A 20,970-nucleotide genomic window follows, 5' to 3' on the forward strand; every position below is an offset into this window, starting at 1 on the left:
TATATATATAAAGGCAGTAACCTGGAAGATCATAGTGACTTATAGTCCCAATCGCAGGCAGTGGGTGTGGTTTGCTAATTCTAAGATTTAAGACGTTAAGATAATATCATCACGAAAACTCCGATGCACCATTAGATACAGGTTCGACGGCACAAACTCCTCTGTGCATGGTAGGTTTTCGTGGCCTTTCACTGATTCAATTACTCCTCTGTGGGTAAGCTCAAACACCCTCAATGCATTACACCAAATTTGTATGAGTCTGTTGCGGGACGTGGTTGCATGGTTTGACTGAGCTGGTTAGCAGTAGCTGGAGCTATAGCCGGAGTGCACAGATCGTTTTTTGGCAGTCATGAAGATTTGCAGCAATCTGTGAACTTACGTAGGTTGGGTTGGACAATGCGTCCTAGGTCTTTCCTGTTGTGTGCTCCGAAGTCGATAGAAAAGTACCTGCTTAACATCAGAGGATATCAGCTTACGAGTTCAAAAACAAGGGTTTGTATTAAATTATGAGCAGCATCTTGTGCCGTTCTTTGCACACTACAAAGAATGTCTTGGTACGTTCACCCCCAACTGGTCCACTTTCTGAGTGACACCGTGTCTTATCCCTTTCCTGTGGTTCAGTCAACTGAGGGTATTACGATCGTACTGGCATCTTTGAGGCCAATCCTTTTGACACACACGTGTGGTGATTACAACGTTCGGCACTTTAGGTTTCGTTATATCTGTTCTGAGGCAGAATAGTAATTGCATCGGGCTTTATCAAATCACTAAGATCGGTATACTACATTGCGCCGGATAAGTGCCCCCTACGGAATATTTCGCGGTAGTCATTGTGTACCTTGTTGTTCTGCCTTGTCATTTGGACTGCTAGTGCGGCCCTTAGATCCTCTTTGCTGACTGAATTGCCGGAATTATTCGCTGGTAGGCCAAAATCCGTTGTCCATACAGCTTATGTCCTTCAAGCTGAGAATTTATTGGACTGACTAAAATCCCTCTGCTGACGGTTGAGAGTTGCTCAATTTCGAAGTGATCATCAAGTACTACCTTATATTTTCCATCAAACCACGGACGATTTGGCTCTTTTTAAAAAAACTGGTTCCTTGGCTTGCTTATGACTGTGAATTATGCATGGGCCACATATATGTATAGGCTATATACTCTCTGAATTCGTCTGTCATTCCTGGTCAGTCATTCAACCTTCCTGCTGTTGAATGCTACAGCTGAGACAAGAATTTAGTTCGTGTTTCACCCCTTCTGGAATCACCAGAGTCCAATTTCAGTAGCAATAAGTTTTCAACGACTTCCTCATTCTTCATTTCGCGTGTGTCATGGATGAGGCTGGTTCTTTGTTCTCCTTACGTTCAACTTCAATGCAGCCGGTTTCCCCACACCCGATCATCCGTATGGCGCCGAACGGTGATTAGCTAAGTAAAATCGTGTGGTGCTCGTTGAAAGTGTTGAACTTCATTCAATTAGAAAGGCCTCTAAACTTGAACGCGCTCTTCAGTTGATTCAAGAAAGGAAGTGGACGTACTCCTTCTACCTATCAATAATATCCTTTGTCCGTGTCTACATATTGCTCTGTGCACACACAGTATTTTCAGATAGTGATTGGTTTTATATTCATTAGCTTTCTTAGCGTTGCGAATTAGATTATATGTGGGGTAAACAAGTGATACTGCCTGGTCTGGTTGCCCGGATAGCCGTTCTCATTTAGAGATTGGTGTGTGAGCACATAGTTAAGCCCAAAGTATTTTCAGATGACAATCTGGACCATCAATCTAATACATCACATTGAGGGGCTGGAGCAAGTTGTTCTGCATTGATCACCCTATGACATCTCTGTTTCATGAAAGCATTCATCACACTCCAACTGCCGAATGCGAATATGAAGTGGCTTTTCGGACTGGGAGGAATTAAACTTTAACCAACAAAGTGATAGGGCATAAGAGTGAAATTAATTGAAATATCGATATCGATATTCATCCGTCTTTCAGTTTAGAGCTCATTGAAGTCCGTAATCTCAAAACTGTTCACGCTCAAATGTGTTAACGCCACGACCATGGACCCTGGGACGATCCAATTCATCTGGCCATTATGCTACTGTGAAATTGTCAGTAGTGTACAATTGATGACTCGCATACTTACGCTCACTGCTAACACTGTAGGGCACCTCGTCATAGACAAGGCTAGTGTGCGAGTGGGCGTTTACAGGAGGATGTGTAAACTTATTTGGTATTATGAAAATTATAATATAATTATAATTATATATCATATCAATATTATACTATAATTATTATAATCCTTCTGTCACATCTTCATGTCATCCAAAACTTGAATAGGTGGTCTTACTTCCCATGCTTTATTTCGACCGTATGATACTTATTGCGGTGACAGTCCTTCCCATGACAACATTCGGTCTACCCAGAAGACCTGAAAGCCGAGAGGATACATTGGAATGAATGGTCAGTAAAGATCAACAGCGGGAGGTTTATACTTTTTTGTCAACATGCTGAGAGAAGATAATGTAATACCATTTATTGAAAGATGGTAGATCGGATTCGGATATTAGTCACTCGTCTTTCCCAAAAATGGTGAGCTGACAACCGTTTCTGTATATGGGTTTTGATTCACAGAATTTACATGGGCTTTTTGGATAGCACCACGCGTATTTTGCGCTTAGCTGGGCTAGGAAAAACTGGGTGGTCATTTAAATGGCATAAATATAGAGGATGTAAACAAAATAGGGCATCTCTTGAGTAATGGTCCCAGAGTCAAGCAGGGTCAGGTAACCAGTTAGATAACCATTTGAATAATGTGATGCATGAAGACATGGTTTTAGTGCTTACCTTGCCTTGGTCAAGTACCGGCAGACCAACACATCACGAAGCCGGTCGCACATTTTCCATTGAATGCATAGGCTTAGAAAAAGGAAGCGTTCGGTTCACAGAATACACTCGTTTCAACATCTATTTTTTTATCAAGGGAAACTTATCTAAGTACCAGCCTTATTTCTGGCTTACGATAATCTCACCTAAATGTGTTGTAAACAGACCCCTCATGTTCCACTTGATAAAATATTCGAGATACTACAGCACACTAACTTAAAGTGACACACTATTCATAAGGCTGCTGCAAAATCTCCAACTCATGTGTACCGCAAACGATAGACTCAGTTGGGATCAAGCTGAGTTTGTCTGTAAGACAAAATTGTCAACTGAAATTCCGTCCTTTAATTGAAGCTAGTCTATGCTGAAATTCGGGAAAGCATTGTTTCCTTCTTATTGGGAATAATCAGAATGGGCTTTCATGAAACTCTAGGGAGTTTTGAACAGGCAACCTCCCAGCTAGTAGTCTGAACAGTTAACGTCTGTTCATGAACAACAGTGCTTTGAAATTTTCACTCTCCTTGTACTACTAAAAACAAAATCAGCTTGCGAAATTTTTGTGTTCGGGTACGGGAAGAACATAAGGTTCACGAAACCTCGGATACTGTGCATACCTGATGAGATTCAAGGAGGGCTTTCGAAGAGTTTTAAACAACCTCATAAGTAGTGTATCACATCTATACATGTGTCGCGATATCTCGAATATCGTACCAACTGAAACATGAGGCGGCCTGGTGCAGCACATTCAGCTGCCTGGGAACCTCACAAACGAGAGATTTAGCTGGGTTCCAGATGAGTCTCCCGCAAAACCCAATGTTTGTAAGTGAGTGTTCTTCCCTAATTCCGTGCAATTAGGGTTCAGTTAGAAGATATAGTTGACGGAAACTCGGGGACTGCGCCTACCTGATGAGCCCCAAAAAGAGTGAAACCTGTTGTGGGCTGTTGAAGCATTTTCAACAACCTTAGAAATGGTGTATCATGTCTAGAAATGTTGAGGTCTTGAAAAATAGTGCAGCAAAACCGAAGCATACCTGATGCAAAATACAAAAGCTGAAATCGGGGACTGAACTCAAGTTTGGAACCTCCTACTTACCTCACCTATATCAGTACCCAGCGTAACACACTCCGGGCTGATTCATAAGATTTCTGCAACACTAATAAAAATCCAAGAAGTATACAGACCTGTCACGGTTCGTAGTCGTCCCCCGAATGCTGTCCTTTCGTGCTGAATGCTTCATTCCTTTAGTTTGCTGTGAGCATCAATGTAATGGTTCTGCTGGAAGCTACTAGACTATCTGAAGACGTAATAGGGGAAGGTGTCGTCAGCGGCCTGTTAATAAGTGAGGCTGCTTTGAAATGCTAATACAACTAGATAGGCAGGAGATAGAAATTTTCTCATTCAGTAAGAAGTGAAAAAGGCTCAGAGGCAAAGTAGAAGCAGAATTTTGGGATGATGTCTCAAGAACAGAAAACCCATAGTTCCTAGTTAATTAAGTATGATAAAAATAGATGAAACACTGATTTGAGCTATGAAAAGAAAAGCATCCTCCTGAAATGCACAGAGATGTATTTGCGTGGATTTCTGAAAAAATTCATCATAAGTCGTTTCCTCTACTCCATTTCCTGATCTAATATTGGGTCAGCGCAAACCGTGCTTTCCGAGAAGTCCAAAACAGTAATCAGGCTTTTTTCAGACAAATCATTGGTCAGAAACATTGCGATGGTAGCCTTATGGGAACAACAAAAAAAATCCAAAGATCAGGATTCACAATGAGATGTTCCATCAACATCTCTTTGGTTGATACAGAATCTAAGCATTTTTATCCATCTTTGAAGTTAACTTCACTCTTCCTGCACTAGACCCGTCGCACATATTAAAACTCACATGATGAATCAGTACAAAATGCAAATATGCTCCAATCACTTGATGCTGGTGAACTAGATATAGAAACGAATTTTTTGGTTTTCCACGTCTTGTGACCTTGTAGTCGCCAGTTCTGCATCAAGTACCCATTGCCAGCAAGTTGTATTTCTGTGCCAGTGTGGTGTGCATTCACTCACACATGAGCGGCCGCAAATTAATTTACATTTATCAGTCTGTTGACCACCCGTTTTTAAAACTTCGGAACAAGCATTCTTGAAGCAGAATGCGAAAATTAGAGGGTTTATATTCTGTGCACGAAGAGGTTACTATGTGCCAAACGATTTAGTAATGTTTGGATAACAGACCACGGTTTTCCGCAGTCTGAAACGCGCTGAGTTTTGCGCAGCTGAAAATGAAATCCCATTTGCGTCTAGATTTTAGTTAGTTTCTGTCAGCTGATCTTGGTCACTTGGATGTTTTGGTTTTGTCCATCTTCACGGGTATCCAACCTTCTAATTACAAATCACTTGATTGTAATCCGAGTAAGTAACAGAGAACATAACAAGAAATCCGATGCCTAATCTTATTCATTTCGAAGATAGCCCAAGAAGTAATCTCACAGAACTTGTATACTTTTCCGTTTGTTTTCAATGGTCGTGGCAGTTTTTTGCATTTTCATGCAACTGTCCAAGTAAGCCACGTTCCGGAGTAAGAAATGCCTGATTGCTCCCAGATAGTTTTCGTAATAAGAAGGAATAGTGAGGAAATATTCATTTATGAAGTCTTCAACGACGCGTTTGATATAACCATACTCATTAGACAGGAGTGATTACCCTATTAGGTATCATAGGCGACGTTTCACAATCATCTGACTGCCTCGCAATGCCCTATGTGGTTCCAGTTTCAAGCTGTTAACTAATCTATCGCCCTAGAAGAATGTAAGCATGAAGCAGGGTAGCGAAGCTATCAGTTGTTTTTTTCTCGCTGCAGTTAACTTAATGACACCGCTCAGCTTTACACGATGCGTTTTCAGTGGTAGTACATGCCTTAACATAGGGCTATCACCTGTTAAAGCACTATTAAGCTTTTGACACACTTCCAAGCCATCTTCATTCAGGCAACTTCACTTATAGACAAGAAGTGAAAACATCTACCGCTGTGCAGATTGTCACTTGTTTTAGTATATGCCTCATGTTCCGCAGCACTCAATCAGTTGCTTCTGTTTGTTTACGCTTTCAGAATATTTGGTGACTTCAAGCAGTTGAAAACTTTATGATGTTCTTCGATGGGAGGAGGATGGGAAGAAAACTCTCTGTTTAATGTTAGCGAGATCAATCTGTGGTGTTTGTGATATCTTTGTGATATCTTTAAAGTTCTCCAGTTCTTTACAATCGTTCTGTCGTTCGGTTTTCTGCTCCAGGAATCAGGTGTTCCGTTTGTGACCAGTATTTACTTTCTCAAATGTATGAAAAATACCCGGTTTGCTGTGCCGTTATCCTTAAACAACGAGGATGTTAAACTCTTCCGACAAGCTAGAGCAAAATTAGAACAGTATAATGCAAGGAGACGCCCGTATGCTAGTTGGGGTTACTAAAGACATTCGTTTTGTTCGTATTGTCTACGCTACGGTCCTGGTGAATGAAGAGACGTTGATATTTTTAGTAATTCAGAGTTACAACAGACAGACGTTTCTGTAGTATGTGTCATAACGATAAGTGATTCCTACTAACCAGCCGCCAACAGGTGAGATAGATGCGTCACACTTCACATCCTAACTCTTTGACTTTCTTGGGGGCTGTTTGAAAAACCGTGGTGAGTCCGGCGCGCCAACGATAGTTTGTGTATTTACTGTCACGTGTTGAAAAAACCCGTGTCCCAACATGCTTCGCTTTTCAGAAGATATATTTTGACAAATTAGTTTCAGTTCGAAATGACAGATTTCACCGCTTCGTCTGTAGGTTACTGTATTTAAATAATTGATTTGGTTGAACAGTTCACATAATAAGGTTAGTTTAGACAACACCGGGGTGCGATGGGGTGCACCTCTTTCAGAGATGAGGCTTACTGAGTATAAATAAGGCTCTAGCTCAAACGTGCTGACATTGGATTTTTCGAACAAAATTGAATACTCGGTAATGCTTTACATCATATGATTAGAATCAAATTGAGGATGTAAAAAAGAATAGGCAATATTTCCTCATAGAGATTAAAAGTCACTGTGTGCCATTTCTACATACGCATGCACGGATGTCATGTTTCGATGCTTATGTAGTTACCTCGAGTAAACTAACTTGAGGTAAAATCCACCGATTTTGATGTAATTAACTTTTACTGGGGTTGACAGCGCCATAGCTATGTGAACAGGTTTACAACTCGTTGGGGAGAATAGAGGGGTGCCAGGCAAACGTGATTAGCCACTTAACAGCGCTGGATGACTTTTCTTTGAAAAATGCTGTTTGATACCTTTCCCCGCGGGAATTTGTTTGATAACTCCACCCGGGAACAAAAAGCATCTGTGAGCATTGGGCACATTCTACTGAGATGTCCCTCTGAGAGACTACCAAACCAATGCACACGAATACGAAAAGGGATTCGGTGATGACTACGATCTGTCTGAGTGGACAAGCTAAATAGGCACCATACACACCGTTCACCTAATCTGCACACAGGACGTTCACCGATATGCACAGGGAGTTCATCACACATGTTCACAGCGATCCGAAAGTATAACTGATCATTTATTTGCAACACTACATAACCTAACAAGAGTAGATTTATCGGTAACTACAGTTCTGCATGCATAGTCAATTCAAGGAACCAAATCAGAGGCACCGAGTGGGTCAACGTTCGTTGAAACAGCATTGTCGTTGGCCCCACATCAGTCATAGGGGTGTTCAGCTTCCAAACGACTGAGAGTTTGGTTCTGCTCTCATCCAAGTCTGCCTTCTAAAATAGGTAAATCCCTTTTGCGAGCGTCTCACGCTAGGCAGCTTTCAAGTCTGAGCTTATTAGTGCACAGGTGGTGATAGCCACAATACAAATCAGAAGGTGTAGGCACTCATAAAAGTCTTTACTGTGGTTGACAATAGTTTACAGAAGCATGTATAAAATAAAGGCAATATAAAATGTGGAGCAAGTCAACAGGGAACTTATCGTACGCGAGAGTGCCTTGGTGAAAGTCCGGACGGTGGGAACGTGTTTTCTCCGCAGTTTGGCTGCTACAGGTGTTCCATAGTTGTCTGTGGACTCGTAGTGTTTGGTTGGCCCCTTGCTCCCTGCGCGCGCGCCAGTCTCCGTGTCCTCACTGTGTTCGGTTTCCCTATGTGTAGGTACGTGGGTGTGTCAGGACATGAGTTGTTGCTACGCTTACTAGACGGTAAGGGCAATCGATGACCCGTGAGTCAGCTTAGTGTGACGTGGCTTGTGGATGAACAAAAAGACAAGCCTCGTGATCCAGTGAGCGACTGTGAGCTGAACAGTCAAGTGTGTGGGTGACAGGGTGGCTACAAGCTGCAGACCTTGAAACCAAGCTACATGCGTACATTACTTGGTCGGCTGATCTATTCAACAGAGGGTAATATGGTGCTTTGCGTGATATCACCTAACAGACTTACGCATTTTAGGGCAGGTCTTAGTAAGACAGAAATAGACGGCATAAAGAAACCTGCTATCAGCTAAAATAAAAGATGTAGTCGCTGATCTAGCATACATTGATATCATCTCAGGCAGAAACAATATGCCATTTCGTGTCACTTAACGGCGACTCGTTTTTGACATGAACCAAGTAAATTCCACCAGACCGAGGTGAGCCAGCCGATCTTAGTGTATTCTACTACCAGTCTCCTGCATTCAGGCCTTGGTCTTCCCAAGTCATAAGTTCCAAATTTGTTGGGTGTTTGGGTTTCACCTCTACAGCAATGGAGCCTTACTCACAGGTGAAGACAGCGTAACCTGAAATGTGAGTTTGAGGGCACTGACTAAGCCCACGGGTTGGAAACGAGCTCCTAAACGGGCAGCTGACTTCGGGGCCGGTGCAAAACACGGTAACAAACCCGAAAGTCAATCACGAAAAAACGCAACCTAGTAGCAAGTGCATCACCTACTGCACGCGCTCATGTGCACGCTCATAAGGCAGACCATTTGGTGTGCCAATACCAGTAGGTGGGCTTAGGGCGGGTGGTGAGCGCACGTAAATGAGTGAGAAACGATAGTATGGGTTGAATCAGTTGGGACAAAGTAGCCATATACCGGACCATCTATAAAGTGGTGCCCTCACAGCGATGCTGAGAAATTATTCCACCAGACATTTCCGCCGGAGGTATGATTGCTCCAGTGGACAGTGAAATTTGGTTAACTGCAAAAATATGAACGTAGATTAGAATGGTTTTCGGTTTGAGCACATATGCAACAAAATGCGACATGTTGGCGCAAAAAGTTGTACTCCGTTCTTAAATGATTTGCAGCTGAGAGCATTTTACGGCTAATGGCCCCACACTTAATGTGCTAATACGAGCGGGCTGTCGTAGGGTGGGTGGTGAATGGCTTGAGCCCACACACGTAAATGGGTAGGAAACGACATTATGGATTGAATCAGTTGGGATAAAATTGCCATAGATAGGACAATCTATATAATGATGCCCTCACAGATATTACCTAAAAGATTGGCGATCAGCATGGGGAGAACTTATGACCTGGTGAGTGAGAGATTGAGAAAAACACGTGGTGAGGATTAAAAGTAGTCACTTCAGCTCAGTTTCCCCACCAAACGTTCTGTACACAGGAGTATGTTGCTTGGGACTAACAGAGTACTCGGATGACGAGTCTTGAAGCTTATCGTATTCAACCGTGGGCCCTAACCAATGATGTAAATAGGGGTGAAATATATGACAACAGTTTTTGGACCTGATTCAAACCTGTAACACTGGAAAAATAAACCGAATGACCGGAATTGTGTTTCGTCTGAAGTCTGTTCGTTGTTTACCACTCAGACCCGGAAAACATATTCAGTTTGGATTAAGTCTACTCCAGTTGCTATGTTGTGTAGGACAGAGAACATAGTGTGTGTTGGGTTTACGGTGAACGTCGCACAGCTGATGTCACGCATACTACCTCATAACCGTAACTAACCAACTGTACAGTCGACGTGGATGAAAATGATGGTATGTAAAAAAAGCGAACGAAACACTTGAAACTAAGTAAACTGTCTTAATACGGGCAATCATGAGCTCTGAGTTTACTTATGCTACCATTACTATCAGCTGTAGTTGTCTTGATTTGGTTGCCAGAACGAGACAAGCGATCAAAGCTTTGAAAAGTATTAATAAATATTACCGGATAATCAATCTGGTTTGATGGTTTCTGTTAAAATGTCACAGCCATGGGGGAAGGAGTGAACTGTGCTCATCAGTTAATAATCATTGCATTACGCAACACAACCGCACCGTTCGAAAGTAAGTATCATTTTGATACAGGAGAGATTACCATTAGTCACGGCTGAATAAAGAACGGTTCCAATACCCTTTAATAGAACAAGTGATAAAAAGAGTAATTTTTGTTGCCCACTATTTGATCAGTGTGTTGCCACTTCGTGAGTATGTGTGCATATACGTAACAGTGGTTAAACTCCTCGATGTTTATCAATAGTCCTCATAGCGAAGAGTTTCGAGCAGTCATCAGTCGAACGATTATGCGAAGTATAATTTACAGCAGGCATTCAGAGGATAGGCCTTTGATTCGCAGTCAAAAAGAGGATACTAAGCAAACAATCATCCTAAAGATTCTGTGCTCAGCAAATGGCGACTTGCCTTTCATAGTATTTGTGAACTTGTAGGTGGTTAAGTTTAGTATACTGATGTGCAGATCCGGTGTTGTGCACTGATATTAACAAGGAAATAAACCTCATTACCTCCCCGAACAGGTGCAGTTAGTCTCAGGCCATTTTCTCTTGGTAATTACACCATGTATTTTCATGACCCGTATCACGAAGGTCAGATTCCTGAATGTAACCTCAGAACGCCCGAAACCTACTGCTCCACCAAAATCTTAGCAGGAAAGCCAACAAGCATCCAGGCCAGTCAGTCATTCAATCACTTCAGCAAAAGTCATCCCAGACGACTTGCCTGGGTTACTCAAGTGACTAGGTTCCCCTTGGCTTAAGGACTAACTATAAAAACATCTGCCAGCATGGTGGACACAGTCCTTTTGTTGATATAATCCATGGTTAAATGGGAACTGTAACATATCTTACCAGCACTTCTCCCAGCTTCGGCATTGTACATGAGTACAATTAAAGTCAATCATCTTCAGTAGTGTCACATTTGTAAACAATGAGTGACGTCAGAAGAATTCATAACATTGGCGTTAAGATTATGCACCTTGATGGCATAGTAAATATGATCTTTGAACTGAAGAGTACACATTATCATGAGTAAGTTGGGTAATAACGTGAGTTACTCTCATCTACGATAAATCGAATGGGATTTCTATCTTTGTGTATTTAAATTTGAGCTAGGTGTGTATAAATTGGCCTCAGTTTCCCCTATCCTTAAGCCATCCCTTGAGACAGCTAGCCAGGTGAATATGCATAGATTGCGTCTTGTTGGAAGGAAGTTTAACCATTCCAGAACTTCTAGTCATGCTCATGTTAAGTGACTAAAGATGATAACATATCCACTTATGCACCGGAGTTAGATGTTAATATGATTTCATTAACAACGGCACTAATGGAACGGGCTGCCTCAGACGTGGTTTCTCTACTGTACACATAACCGCTCACATAAATTTGATTTTCCTCCTTTGAGAATTGGGGAGTTCAACTAACGGACCAGGATTGCCGTAATGGAATCCTTGCCCACCTCCACTCTTACACGCAGACGGAATAATAAAAACGTTCCTGTAGTATCTGGGTTAAAGAAGTCGGGTTTTAACAGTGAAATCTTGACGAAAATTAGTGTTAGTTTGAAATGACAGATTAAACCATTTCGTCTGTATGTTACCATATTTAGATAATTGATTTGGTGGGACAGTTCACATAATAAGGTTAGTGCAGACAACACGGGGGTGGGGTTGGGTGCACCTCTTTCGGATGTACAGCTTACTAAGTATAAATAGGGCCTATCTCAAACATGTTAACATTGGATTTTCCGAACAGCATGAAGTATTCGGTCATGTGGTTCTGATTGCTAGTGCTGAACAACAGGGGATTGGCTGATTCAAATTCCTGTTGTTCTCTGAATGATAAGTAACGAAAAAGTGCAAAGACCATACAAAAGTGCGGAAACGCTTTCCCAAACTCAGTTCTTCGTTTTACTCTTTCATTAGTGCTTCTGACTGGAACTCAAGCATCACAGACTGTTGCGGTGTACTTCAACCCTGTTAACACTTAGTTTGGTCGCACCACTGAACACCATAGGTTTTGAGACTCGGCACACAAGTACGCTGGCGAACCAAATCAACATAGACCTATGAGTGTGCGTGATAGAGCGACTGAGCTGAGACGAAGATCTGTGGCCCTTATCACCCACACACCTCATTCTCTCATTCGTGCCATCACTAATTTCTCTCCACTCCAAGCGTCTGTCTTAGAATTCCTGTGAGGAGGTTGTTTTGAGGCCTGCTCATTTGGGGCTAGATCAACACTTTAACCTGGTTCATTCAAACACCTGAGTCAAGCCTCCTACACAGTTATTTAATTTGTGTGTTGGCGGACGCTGTTCATCACCGCACCCACTCGCTTTAGCGCCTTCGGTTTCCCATCTCTTCCATGCACATGTTTGTGGAGCTGAGGTGATGGACCAGTTGCTACGTCGTAGGTTGGGCTAATCGCCCCGTTTTTCTAAGCGTATTTCGTACTGCCCCGGGAACTGGTCAGACTTTTCAAGGGCTTGTTTTCAACCGATAAGGCTTAGCCAACCGCATTGACCTGCAGCTTTGGCCATCCACCGTCTTTATCCATATCAGCTGCCACACCTCAGGAAGGAGCCAAACGGTTGTCCTCCGTAGTTTGAGGGAAAGATGGCGCTGTTCTTGCGCTGTCTCCTATGTACTGTCGAGATCGAGAGTGCGCTGCTAGTGGTTAGCCCACTTATCGGTGTAGGTACGGAGTACCTTCTCTATTTTTTTCTGGGGCGGTACGGTTCCCTACTACGGGCGTTGCTGATTTTTCCATCAGCTCTCTCCACGAAATGGCGAATTTTTGGGAAATTTTCACAAAGATCAACAGACTTTTTCCCGATGTAAATCTCTGTTTATTCTCTCCTCCGAAACCCAGGCGTGCAGTCAGCTTGACTCTCGGTCAGTGACAGCTTGACTGTGGAACCCCTTCGCGTTTCTCAATTCTTGTGGGTCATGCATTCGTTGCATATTGTTATACATTCTCTTTGTTATTATAAGGAGATTTATGAATCGTTGATACAGACTTTGTCCTCTAAGCAGAAGCAATCAAACTGAACCGTTTGGCCTGGCGCGATTAATCAGAAGTGATTCCCTCATACTGGACAGGACATAGCTTCATTCACAATTCAGTCTGGGAATCCACACCACGTAGCCATTTGAATTCTCACTCCACAAGCGACGGCTATTCGGATAAGTTTCAACTATGGTCTGAATAATTCTCCTCTTTGGGCTACTTGTAGTTTGTTGATAGTATGATGAGATTTCATAAGTCCATTGGTGGTGGTGCTGCGAGTTAATCCCACTGTTAAGATTGATCCGTTTCGCTAAAGGGTGGAAATCTTCATTGGAAACATTACTTCAGGTTCTAGCATCAAGGAGCTAGGGTGGTGAACGTGCACGCAATTAAGCATATTTTGCATTGATGTGTCCAGTTTGCTGCCGAAATTACTAATGAATTCGCACAACATCCAGCTATATATTGCTAGTGCATGAGTGTGTAAAGTATTGGCAATAGGCTAAGAGCGGATAAATTCATCAAATGGCACATGAAGTGTTGATGGCATTTTGGAAGTTTTCCTAATGCGACTCCAATTCTCAACATTTTCGGCCCGGGCGCGAAGCAGATAGCAGAAATATGACAATGACGCTATTCCGACGCTATTCGCTTCGTTGCTGGTTGGGCCATCAGGAGCAATTCCATAGCAGGCGGATTTTTTAGACTGGTTTATGTCTAAGTCGAAACGCGTTAGCGTAGGTGCCGATATAGTATTTCAGTTTTGCGATTCGGTTTCAAAGTGTACCATTAAAACCATGCAGCATCAGATGGACCTTTGAATCACTTGGTGATTGTTTAGTTAGAAAGTATGCTGATTTAGTTATGTCACCATCAGAAGCATACCAGCTGAACTGCGAAACGGTTGGAACGGCAAAGCACAAGCTGAAGGATGTGGGGTCATCACAATCATCTTTCGTTCCTGTGTTAGTACCCATGAATGTATCTTCACCGTAGTCCTCGTCCCGGGATGAAAAACCGAAACAGGTCAGCAAATTCATTTGGTCATACAAGCATTCTAAGAAGGAACCATCAGGTTTCTCCATTCGTCTAATTTTTCGTCTAAGTGCAGTAAATGAGCAGTGCTTGCAGTGGTTAGTCGCTTTCCTGATGTTCCTTACGAACTGGCACCTGAGGACATTGAACCAACGTTGCTTGGTTCATTCAAGCTTATTCATTCAAAGTAAAGGCCTCGAGATCATTGTTGTTGGAAAAATTTCCCCCAACCAGCTTACACAACTCACGGGTCCTACCAATGAGGCTTCCAAACTGCAGTTCGAATTCACACCGGTTGCCCGTGTGACGTGGACATCATCAGCGTCATTCGCAGCAATACATCATTGATACATACAGTACGCTACATGAGACTAGAATATACTGGATATCAATACACCTCAGAGAAATTAAAGACACTATCTGAGTAGGTTCGGAAGTTCTGACTGTGGCACATGTTGAATTGGTGCACGTGTCAAATTTCCCAATTTCGTCTGGAAGCAACGGCCACCAAAATATTTGGACGCAGCGTAAATCTTGCTAGCAGCACAACTCATCGTTACAGAATATGTGTTTTTGTTTATACTGAGTAGACATGTTTGGTCAGATCACTAAAACACCAACAGATACTCAGTTAATGCCGGAAAAATGCGGTTTAATCCACTTAACTGTAGATCTCGGGTTTAAACTTAACACAGGAGGGGTTGGTTGTCCTTGGCATTTCGAATCTCAGCAAGCTGCCCTACCTGTCCGATATCTACTATCTAAGATCTGTTACAGTATATGTGCACTTCCATCATTCTTGTATGATTGGTTGAAAGCCGGAAAGCGGAGCTGGAACTATACAAACTAATTTATCTACAGGTACGAAGTGTGGTACCCTAACATATCCGCACTTAATCGTATGATAGATAAGTGGATGGCTAAAAGGACTAACTCAAGGAAAACAAATGGAAGAAAAAAACAAAAGAGTACACCGCAGCTTATTACACAACACTAAACGTCAGGCACTATTTGATGGCGTATGAAAACAAGACGTGGGTTACTAATAAATCACTCAAGCACGAGAATCGTAAGTGCAATTCTACCTTTTGTCCTCTGTGTGTTTAGCTCAGAATGCAGAATTTGGCATGACTTTCATACGATCCGAATCATACCCCGTGGGGTATGCTTCAAAGTCACGTGAATTCGATGGCCTCACCAGTGAATAATGCGGTCATCACTGAGTTGCTTAGGCGCGCACGCAATAGTGAAAGAGATCTGCTGGCTATTACTTATATGGTTTAAGTGTGCGAGCAGCCTGTATGGTGCATCAATGAGGTTACTGTTCTGAATACAACACCGTTTGATTGGTTTACTGCTTGAGCACACCGAAGCGGTGGACTGTATAAAAAGTAACGTCGATAGGAACTCGTACTACTAGTAAACTAATAATTCGGTGTAGGTCAACCATTTTACCATGTCGAGGCAGAAGAAGCATCGTGACTCAGCTGCACCCCGCGGATCCACCTACATTGACGGACAATTGATTCACATGGCAACTCAGCAGAAATTGTTTTTCCAGACACATGTGTGTACCATCAATCGAGAGACCCTAAAGCCCGGAGTGCCGTTCAGAAGAGCCGATGCAGAGCGCTTTATGGAAAAGAATTTGAAAAAGCGTCAAGCTCACGGGATTGGGAACATCTTGGAAGACCGCTTCACAATTGAGAAGCATAAATCAGGGGGAAAAGATCCGTTTCGTTCATGGGTCGGATACAACGAAATCGTGGCTATACAAAGAAGCAAGTCAAAGGCGGAGTTTTTTGTTTTAAGCGTGGACTCAAAAAGTGGGCAGAATTACTACGAAGTGTACAAGTGTAAAACCAAAGAGGATGCATACAAATTTGAAAGCTACATTAAACAGGCAATGGAAGATGCTGAACACCGCGTTCGAGATGGACCGGCAATTGCTGTAGTTTCGGTGGTCGAAGACCCTGACTTGCGGAGATCAATGGTACACATAGATTTTCAAACAAGCCAGGACTCGCTGGATGAAGATTATCGAACGAGCACAGTGTTCCAAAACACAAGCCCAACACCCCCGGCGGGGTATAGTACACCACCGAAGGCTAGGACTCCTAGTCCTGTTCCAGTACCTCAAGTGGTCTACCAACCGACAGTTCGCGCAGAAGCACCTCGTCCACCCTCACCTAGACGATCTCCATCTCCTAGACCTACCAAGACTATCAACGGCTTGAATGACGTCACATATATCAAATACGACCCCAGAACCCACTATCCGCGCGCCAGTCTTGATGGCCCAATCTATATGTACCTTCAGCGACACGAAAACAAATACAAGTCAGACCAAAGAAGATACAACTCGACAGATTTGAGTTATGGTACGTACCAAGATGGATATTCTACAGCTCAATATAGATATTAAAATGTGCTGTGACATACTTCTAGTTTCGCAAAATTTATAGACATTCCGAGTTTGTCCACGCTATCAACCTAACCCTCCAACGTTATTTCTGCACGAAAATGGTTTGACCATTAAATTTTTCACTCGGACAAGACTGCCATACATATATATTCTTACGATTGTTGCACTTGTCTGCATAATGTGACAAGCACACCTATGCACGTTGCACCTATGTATATTCCATTAAGCAGCTACATCCCGTCGCTTTTTGATTGAGTAGAGATTATTGGTAGATGTGATCTCTGTGTCTTAAGTTCGAGGGTTCGTTTTCGCAAAACCTCTTACGTAGATCGGGGGCCAAAGAGCTTGTGAACTATGTGGGAGGTACATGGGTGTCTAGGATAAATGCCTGTACAAAGGCCGTATTTCGTCGTTGGCACCAACCACCTAATTCAGGTCTTCTGGGTGCAACTCTTGCACTGATCTGCACACATTTCCGTCTAGGGATGTAACTATTCGGTGAATTTTCATGCAGACTTTGGCACGTATATTTTTGCAGCAATCTAAAAGGACAAATGTCATCCTTTCAGGCGTGCCTTTTCCAAATATTTAACGTGATTAGTCACTTTAAATGGCTGAACGGCGAAGGTGTCGCAGATTTCATCTCAAGCAATGGCAACATATGTTTAAAATGATAGAGTTGAGAAAGCCGTGTATGATTGACTTGTGAAATAACTGTCTACTCACTCATCTCAGGGAAAGTGTACTTTCAGTACTCTAAGCCCAATTAGATTGCCATTATTTACGGTATAAATCGAATCCGTTTCACAAAGCCCCATAATGGTCACCTTCCTAGAGACCCAATACTCACATGACTTACCGAGTGAACAAATAGTCTGAGGCTTGAGTCAAACTGTTGTGTATAACGCCGGCATGAAATTTATCACTTTCTGCCAAAACGCTCACATTCAGTAACTGCACTCCGCGCTATACTCCACAACAAGGTACCAGATTTTTTCGGGTCAAGTAGAAAAAAGAAGAACTCCTTGATGGGCGTCAAAAGTGATCGTGGGCTGTTCAAGAGTCTTCAGTAATCTCATAAGTAGTGTGTTATATCAAGACGAAACTCTGAAATTTGAGGCAGATTTACTTTTAGCCTTCACATTTGGTATTCTCTGGTTTCGATCAAATCAGCATGAAGCGGTGATGACACGTGAGACCATTTAGACTGGACCTATTATTGATCAGGCATCGCAACCACCAACTTCGATCAATTAAAGTCCAGAGAATCAATAAGGTTGCGCTACTTAACCGTCATTGCTGAGTGGTGTTTCAATTCCACTGGTTAACCCACGAGAGCTGCAGTTTCACAAAGAAATTTACGCTACAGCGAAGGCCTACTTGCTGCAGCAGACTGTAAAAGTATCACCACACATGTACGCACATGAACTGTATCACATATTAACTTTGGAATCCATTAAATGATGAAATGTAACACACTAAACGCATTACATGTTAAGTACCAAGATCTATGAATGGCTTGCATATTTGTTAGAATAAAGTGAAAACACCGGGAACCTACAATAGTAACACTGAGAGTTATTAAAAAATACAAGAGATCGTCTTTTAATGCATAACCGTTGCCTATCATAGCGAATCCACTGCGCTTGAAAAATAGGAATTTAGCTAACGAGAGATGTCGAAGTAGGTGCCTTAGGCATACTTTTCCAAGTAAACACCCTCATCTCTCATCGCTCTCCAACAGTCTCACTGAATTAGTAGGTTTTTCCACGCCGGTGCAACCAAATGAATGGTTTCTCTCTCTAAATGTTAATTAGGGTTGGAACTCCATGCGCGAAAAGTAAAAATGTAGATGTTCACTTCAAAATGCTATTGAGTGAGCTCATTTACGAAGCGCAGTTTTGAAAAAAAACGTGGAAATTAAACCGGAGAGTGGCTTCGGTATTTAGTTCCCTTTGAACAAGTCTGTATTGCTTCTCCGAAACTTCAGGCTTGTAATTAAGTTTGATATATTCGGTATCATTATGGCCGTTATCTAATCCAATGCGAGCACGCTTGTTCAAATCGACTGAATACGGATGTATGAATATCTGGCTGCCGAGCTAAAACATCAATCCGTCGGAGATGCAATGAGACGGGCGTTTAGTAAAATATGGTTGCGTGTGAAATATTTGTAGGATGACGGTTTCAAGTTATCCTACGAGTAGATAACCATAAGCGAAGAAAATCCAAAACAAGCATCCGAAGCAACGCGTCTGCGAACTAATTTCACCACAAGCCCATAGCTCTGAAACAAGCATACAGAATCCATCGATTGATTGAAGGTCGGAAATCAACCACATAACACTAATTTATTCTTAGCCATATCGATAAACTGAGGGTAAGCCACAGATGCTTAGAAGTTAAGTTAGGCAGCATTAGCATCGTAGCTGAAGTTTTTATACCATTTTATTCTGATATGATAGATGATGTTTGACGGTGCACTATATCTTCGGCATTCGCGATCACTTTTATGATAGTGATTGAGAGTGTTCTTAGGGAAGACTTGCTCTGGTTAGAAATTTCAGGTTTCACGGTGTGCTGCCATCATATTTAGCGATCGGAATTCAGTTTAAGATGAAGGCAGTGACAGTCAAAATACTATTAGTTAATTGTACTACACTCTTGCACAGAATAACATGTCAGGGTTGTTAACTAAAACCTATGAACGCCATGCAATCTAAGGTTGCCTAATTTTGTTCTCAAATTCCGGCGTAGAAGTCAAGACTCAGTGGGTCGTTTTGATTGACAGAATTTTCAGATCAGCCTGTAACCAAACCAAGGGAGATTCACCATAGGTATCCAAGTTTTTATCCAACTCCGGCTCACCGATGCCGCGCTAACCGGACATTGAAGACCGATATTCTTACGTCGTTATTGGAGCGCAGCTTGGCATTTGGAAGACCTATCTAATAAGGAAACAAAGTGGACCAAGGTTTTGTTTAATGTCAGGTTGCTTTAACTTCCATTTGAACTTCACTTAGATAAATCCACAGGCTATGTAGCGAAAAGGGATCGGAGCGTTATCTGAGGATCACTTTTGGTTTGAAGCCGATTAGATTGGGGGGAGTCTCTCTTAAAGTAGGTATAAACTAACAGAGGTCGCTTACTGCTGTTATTCTGAACATCCATTTACACCATATTCCAGTATGTTGACTTCATCGACGGATATGTTTAGAATAGTAGCAGCCGTCACTCATGGATATTTATCTGACCGACAGTATTGTCACCTACGTATTACAGCAGTGGCAGATTCCTATCTCCTTTTTTAAACACAGTCTCGTCCCAACTCATCTTACCATGTTGGCGCTTCGAATATGGAATGTTTCAAACTTGTGATACAGCAGCGGGAATTTTGCTTTTCATTGAACGGTCGGATTGGATGTTTTAAAGCTGGAATCTCCCATCTTAAACCATGACTCAATGCGAGAATCTGTTTCAATGAGTTACAGGAAAGCCATAGACGACAATAGGTTTTCGGTATGGTAGTTGAACGAAATATGCAGTTCTCAAAAGATATATGCATACAGGTTTTTTGTGGGGATAGGGTAGGAGAGAGGTGAACTTATTTGGCGTTCGCTACAAGAAGTGTACGTAGCGACTGAGGAGTGAAACATTCTGTTCCCTGTAGATCACCCTATCAAGTCAAAAAAGTAAAATGAAAAAACGATTTTATCTGTATTATTATAAAAAATTCAAATATTCAGCAGCCACGACGTTGATATAGTGTGCTCATTTCCCTCGAGTTACGCGGAAACTCATTCAGGAGCCATCCAAATTGACTACATGGGTTGGATAAGCTAGTGGATTACAACATCGTTATCTTATGTGGGGCCAGATGTTTCATGGTATGTTGGATCTGTCCAAAACTGCCTCATATGCAGTCACCACAATCTGTTTTCACTTCAGTCTGTGAATGGTTACTGGAATGAACCTCGGAATACGAAACGCAAAAAGTAGCCCTTTTTCAGGTTATCAACAATCGTCCTATGCATACGAACTGTGTTTAGTGATATTCAATAAGTGAATGACGAATAAGCTGATCTCTTGATCACGAACGAACCATTCATAACAGGACGGCTATTTCAACGTGTAGTCGAGCAATCAAACGCAAGAAATGTAGACCACAGTGCAGCGTAAATCGTGATCGGACTAAGAGATTCCAGGTGAGATAATTATCAGCGACCGATTAGGTTATAGCCTAAAACTACTCTTTGCAAATGACGTAAGCGTAAGCACGAAGAGCGGAACTACCCACCCAACAATGCACCTTTGACGTCTCTTCGATTGGTGACGAAACGTCTGCAAGTCA

At 42.3% G+C, this 20,970-nt stretch overlaps 1 protein-coding gene across 1 annotated transcript; it reads left to right on the forward strand.

The window, feature by feature from the left end:
• Positions 1 to 15,650: 15,650 nt before the first annotated feature.
• On the forward strand, positions 15,651 to 16,619 carry T265_08367 (hypothetical protein; the record flags this gene model as incomplete). The annotated part of the gene is made up of 1 exon (XM_009174151.1): positions 15,651 to 16,619. The coding sequence occupies one exon, from the start codon at positions 15,651 to 15,653 to the stop codon at positions 16,617 to 16,619; it is 969 nt and encodes a 322-aa protein (XP_009172415.1).
• Positions 16,620 to 20,970: the final 4,351 nt, after the last annotated feature.

Source organism: Opisthorchis viverrini (genome assembly GCF_000715545.1).
Source record: "Opisthorchis viverrini unplaced genomic scaffold opera_v5_213, whole genome shotgun sequence".
Lineage (NCBI taxonomy): Eukaryota > Metazoa > Platyhelminthes > Trematoda > Opisthorchiida > Opisthorchiidae > Opisthorchis > Opisthorchis viverrini.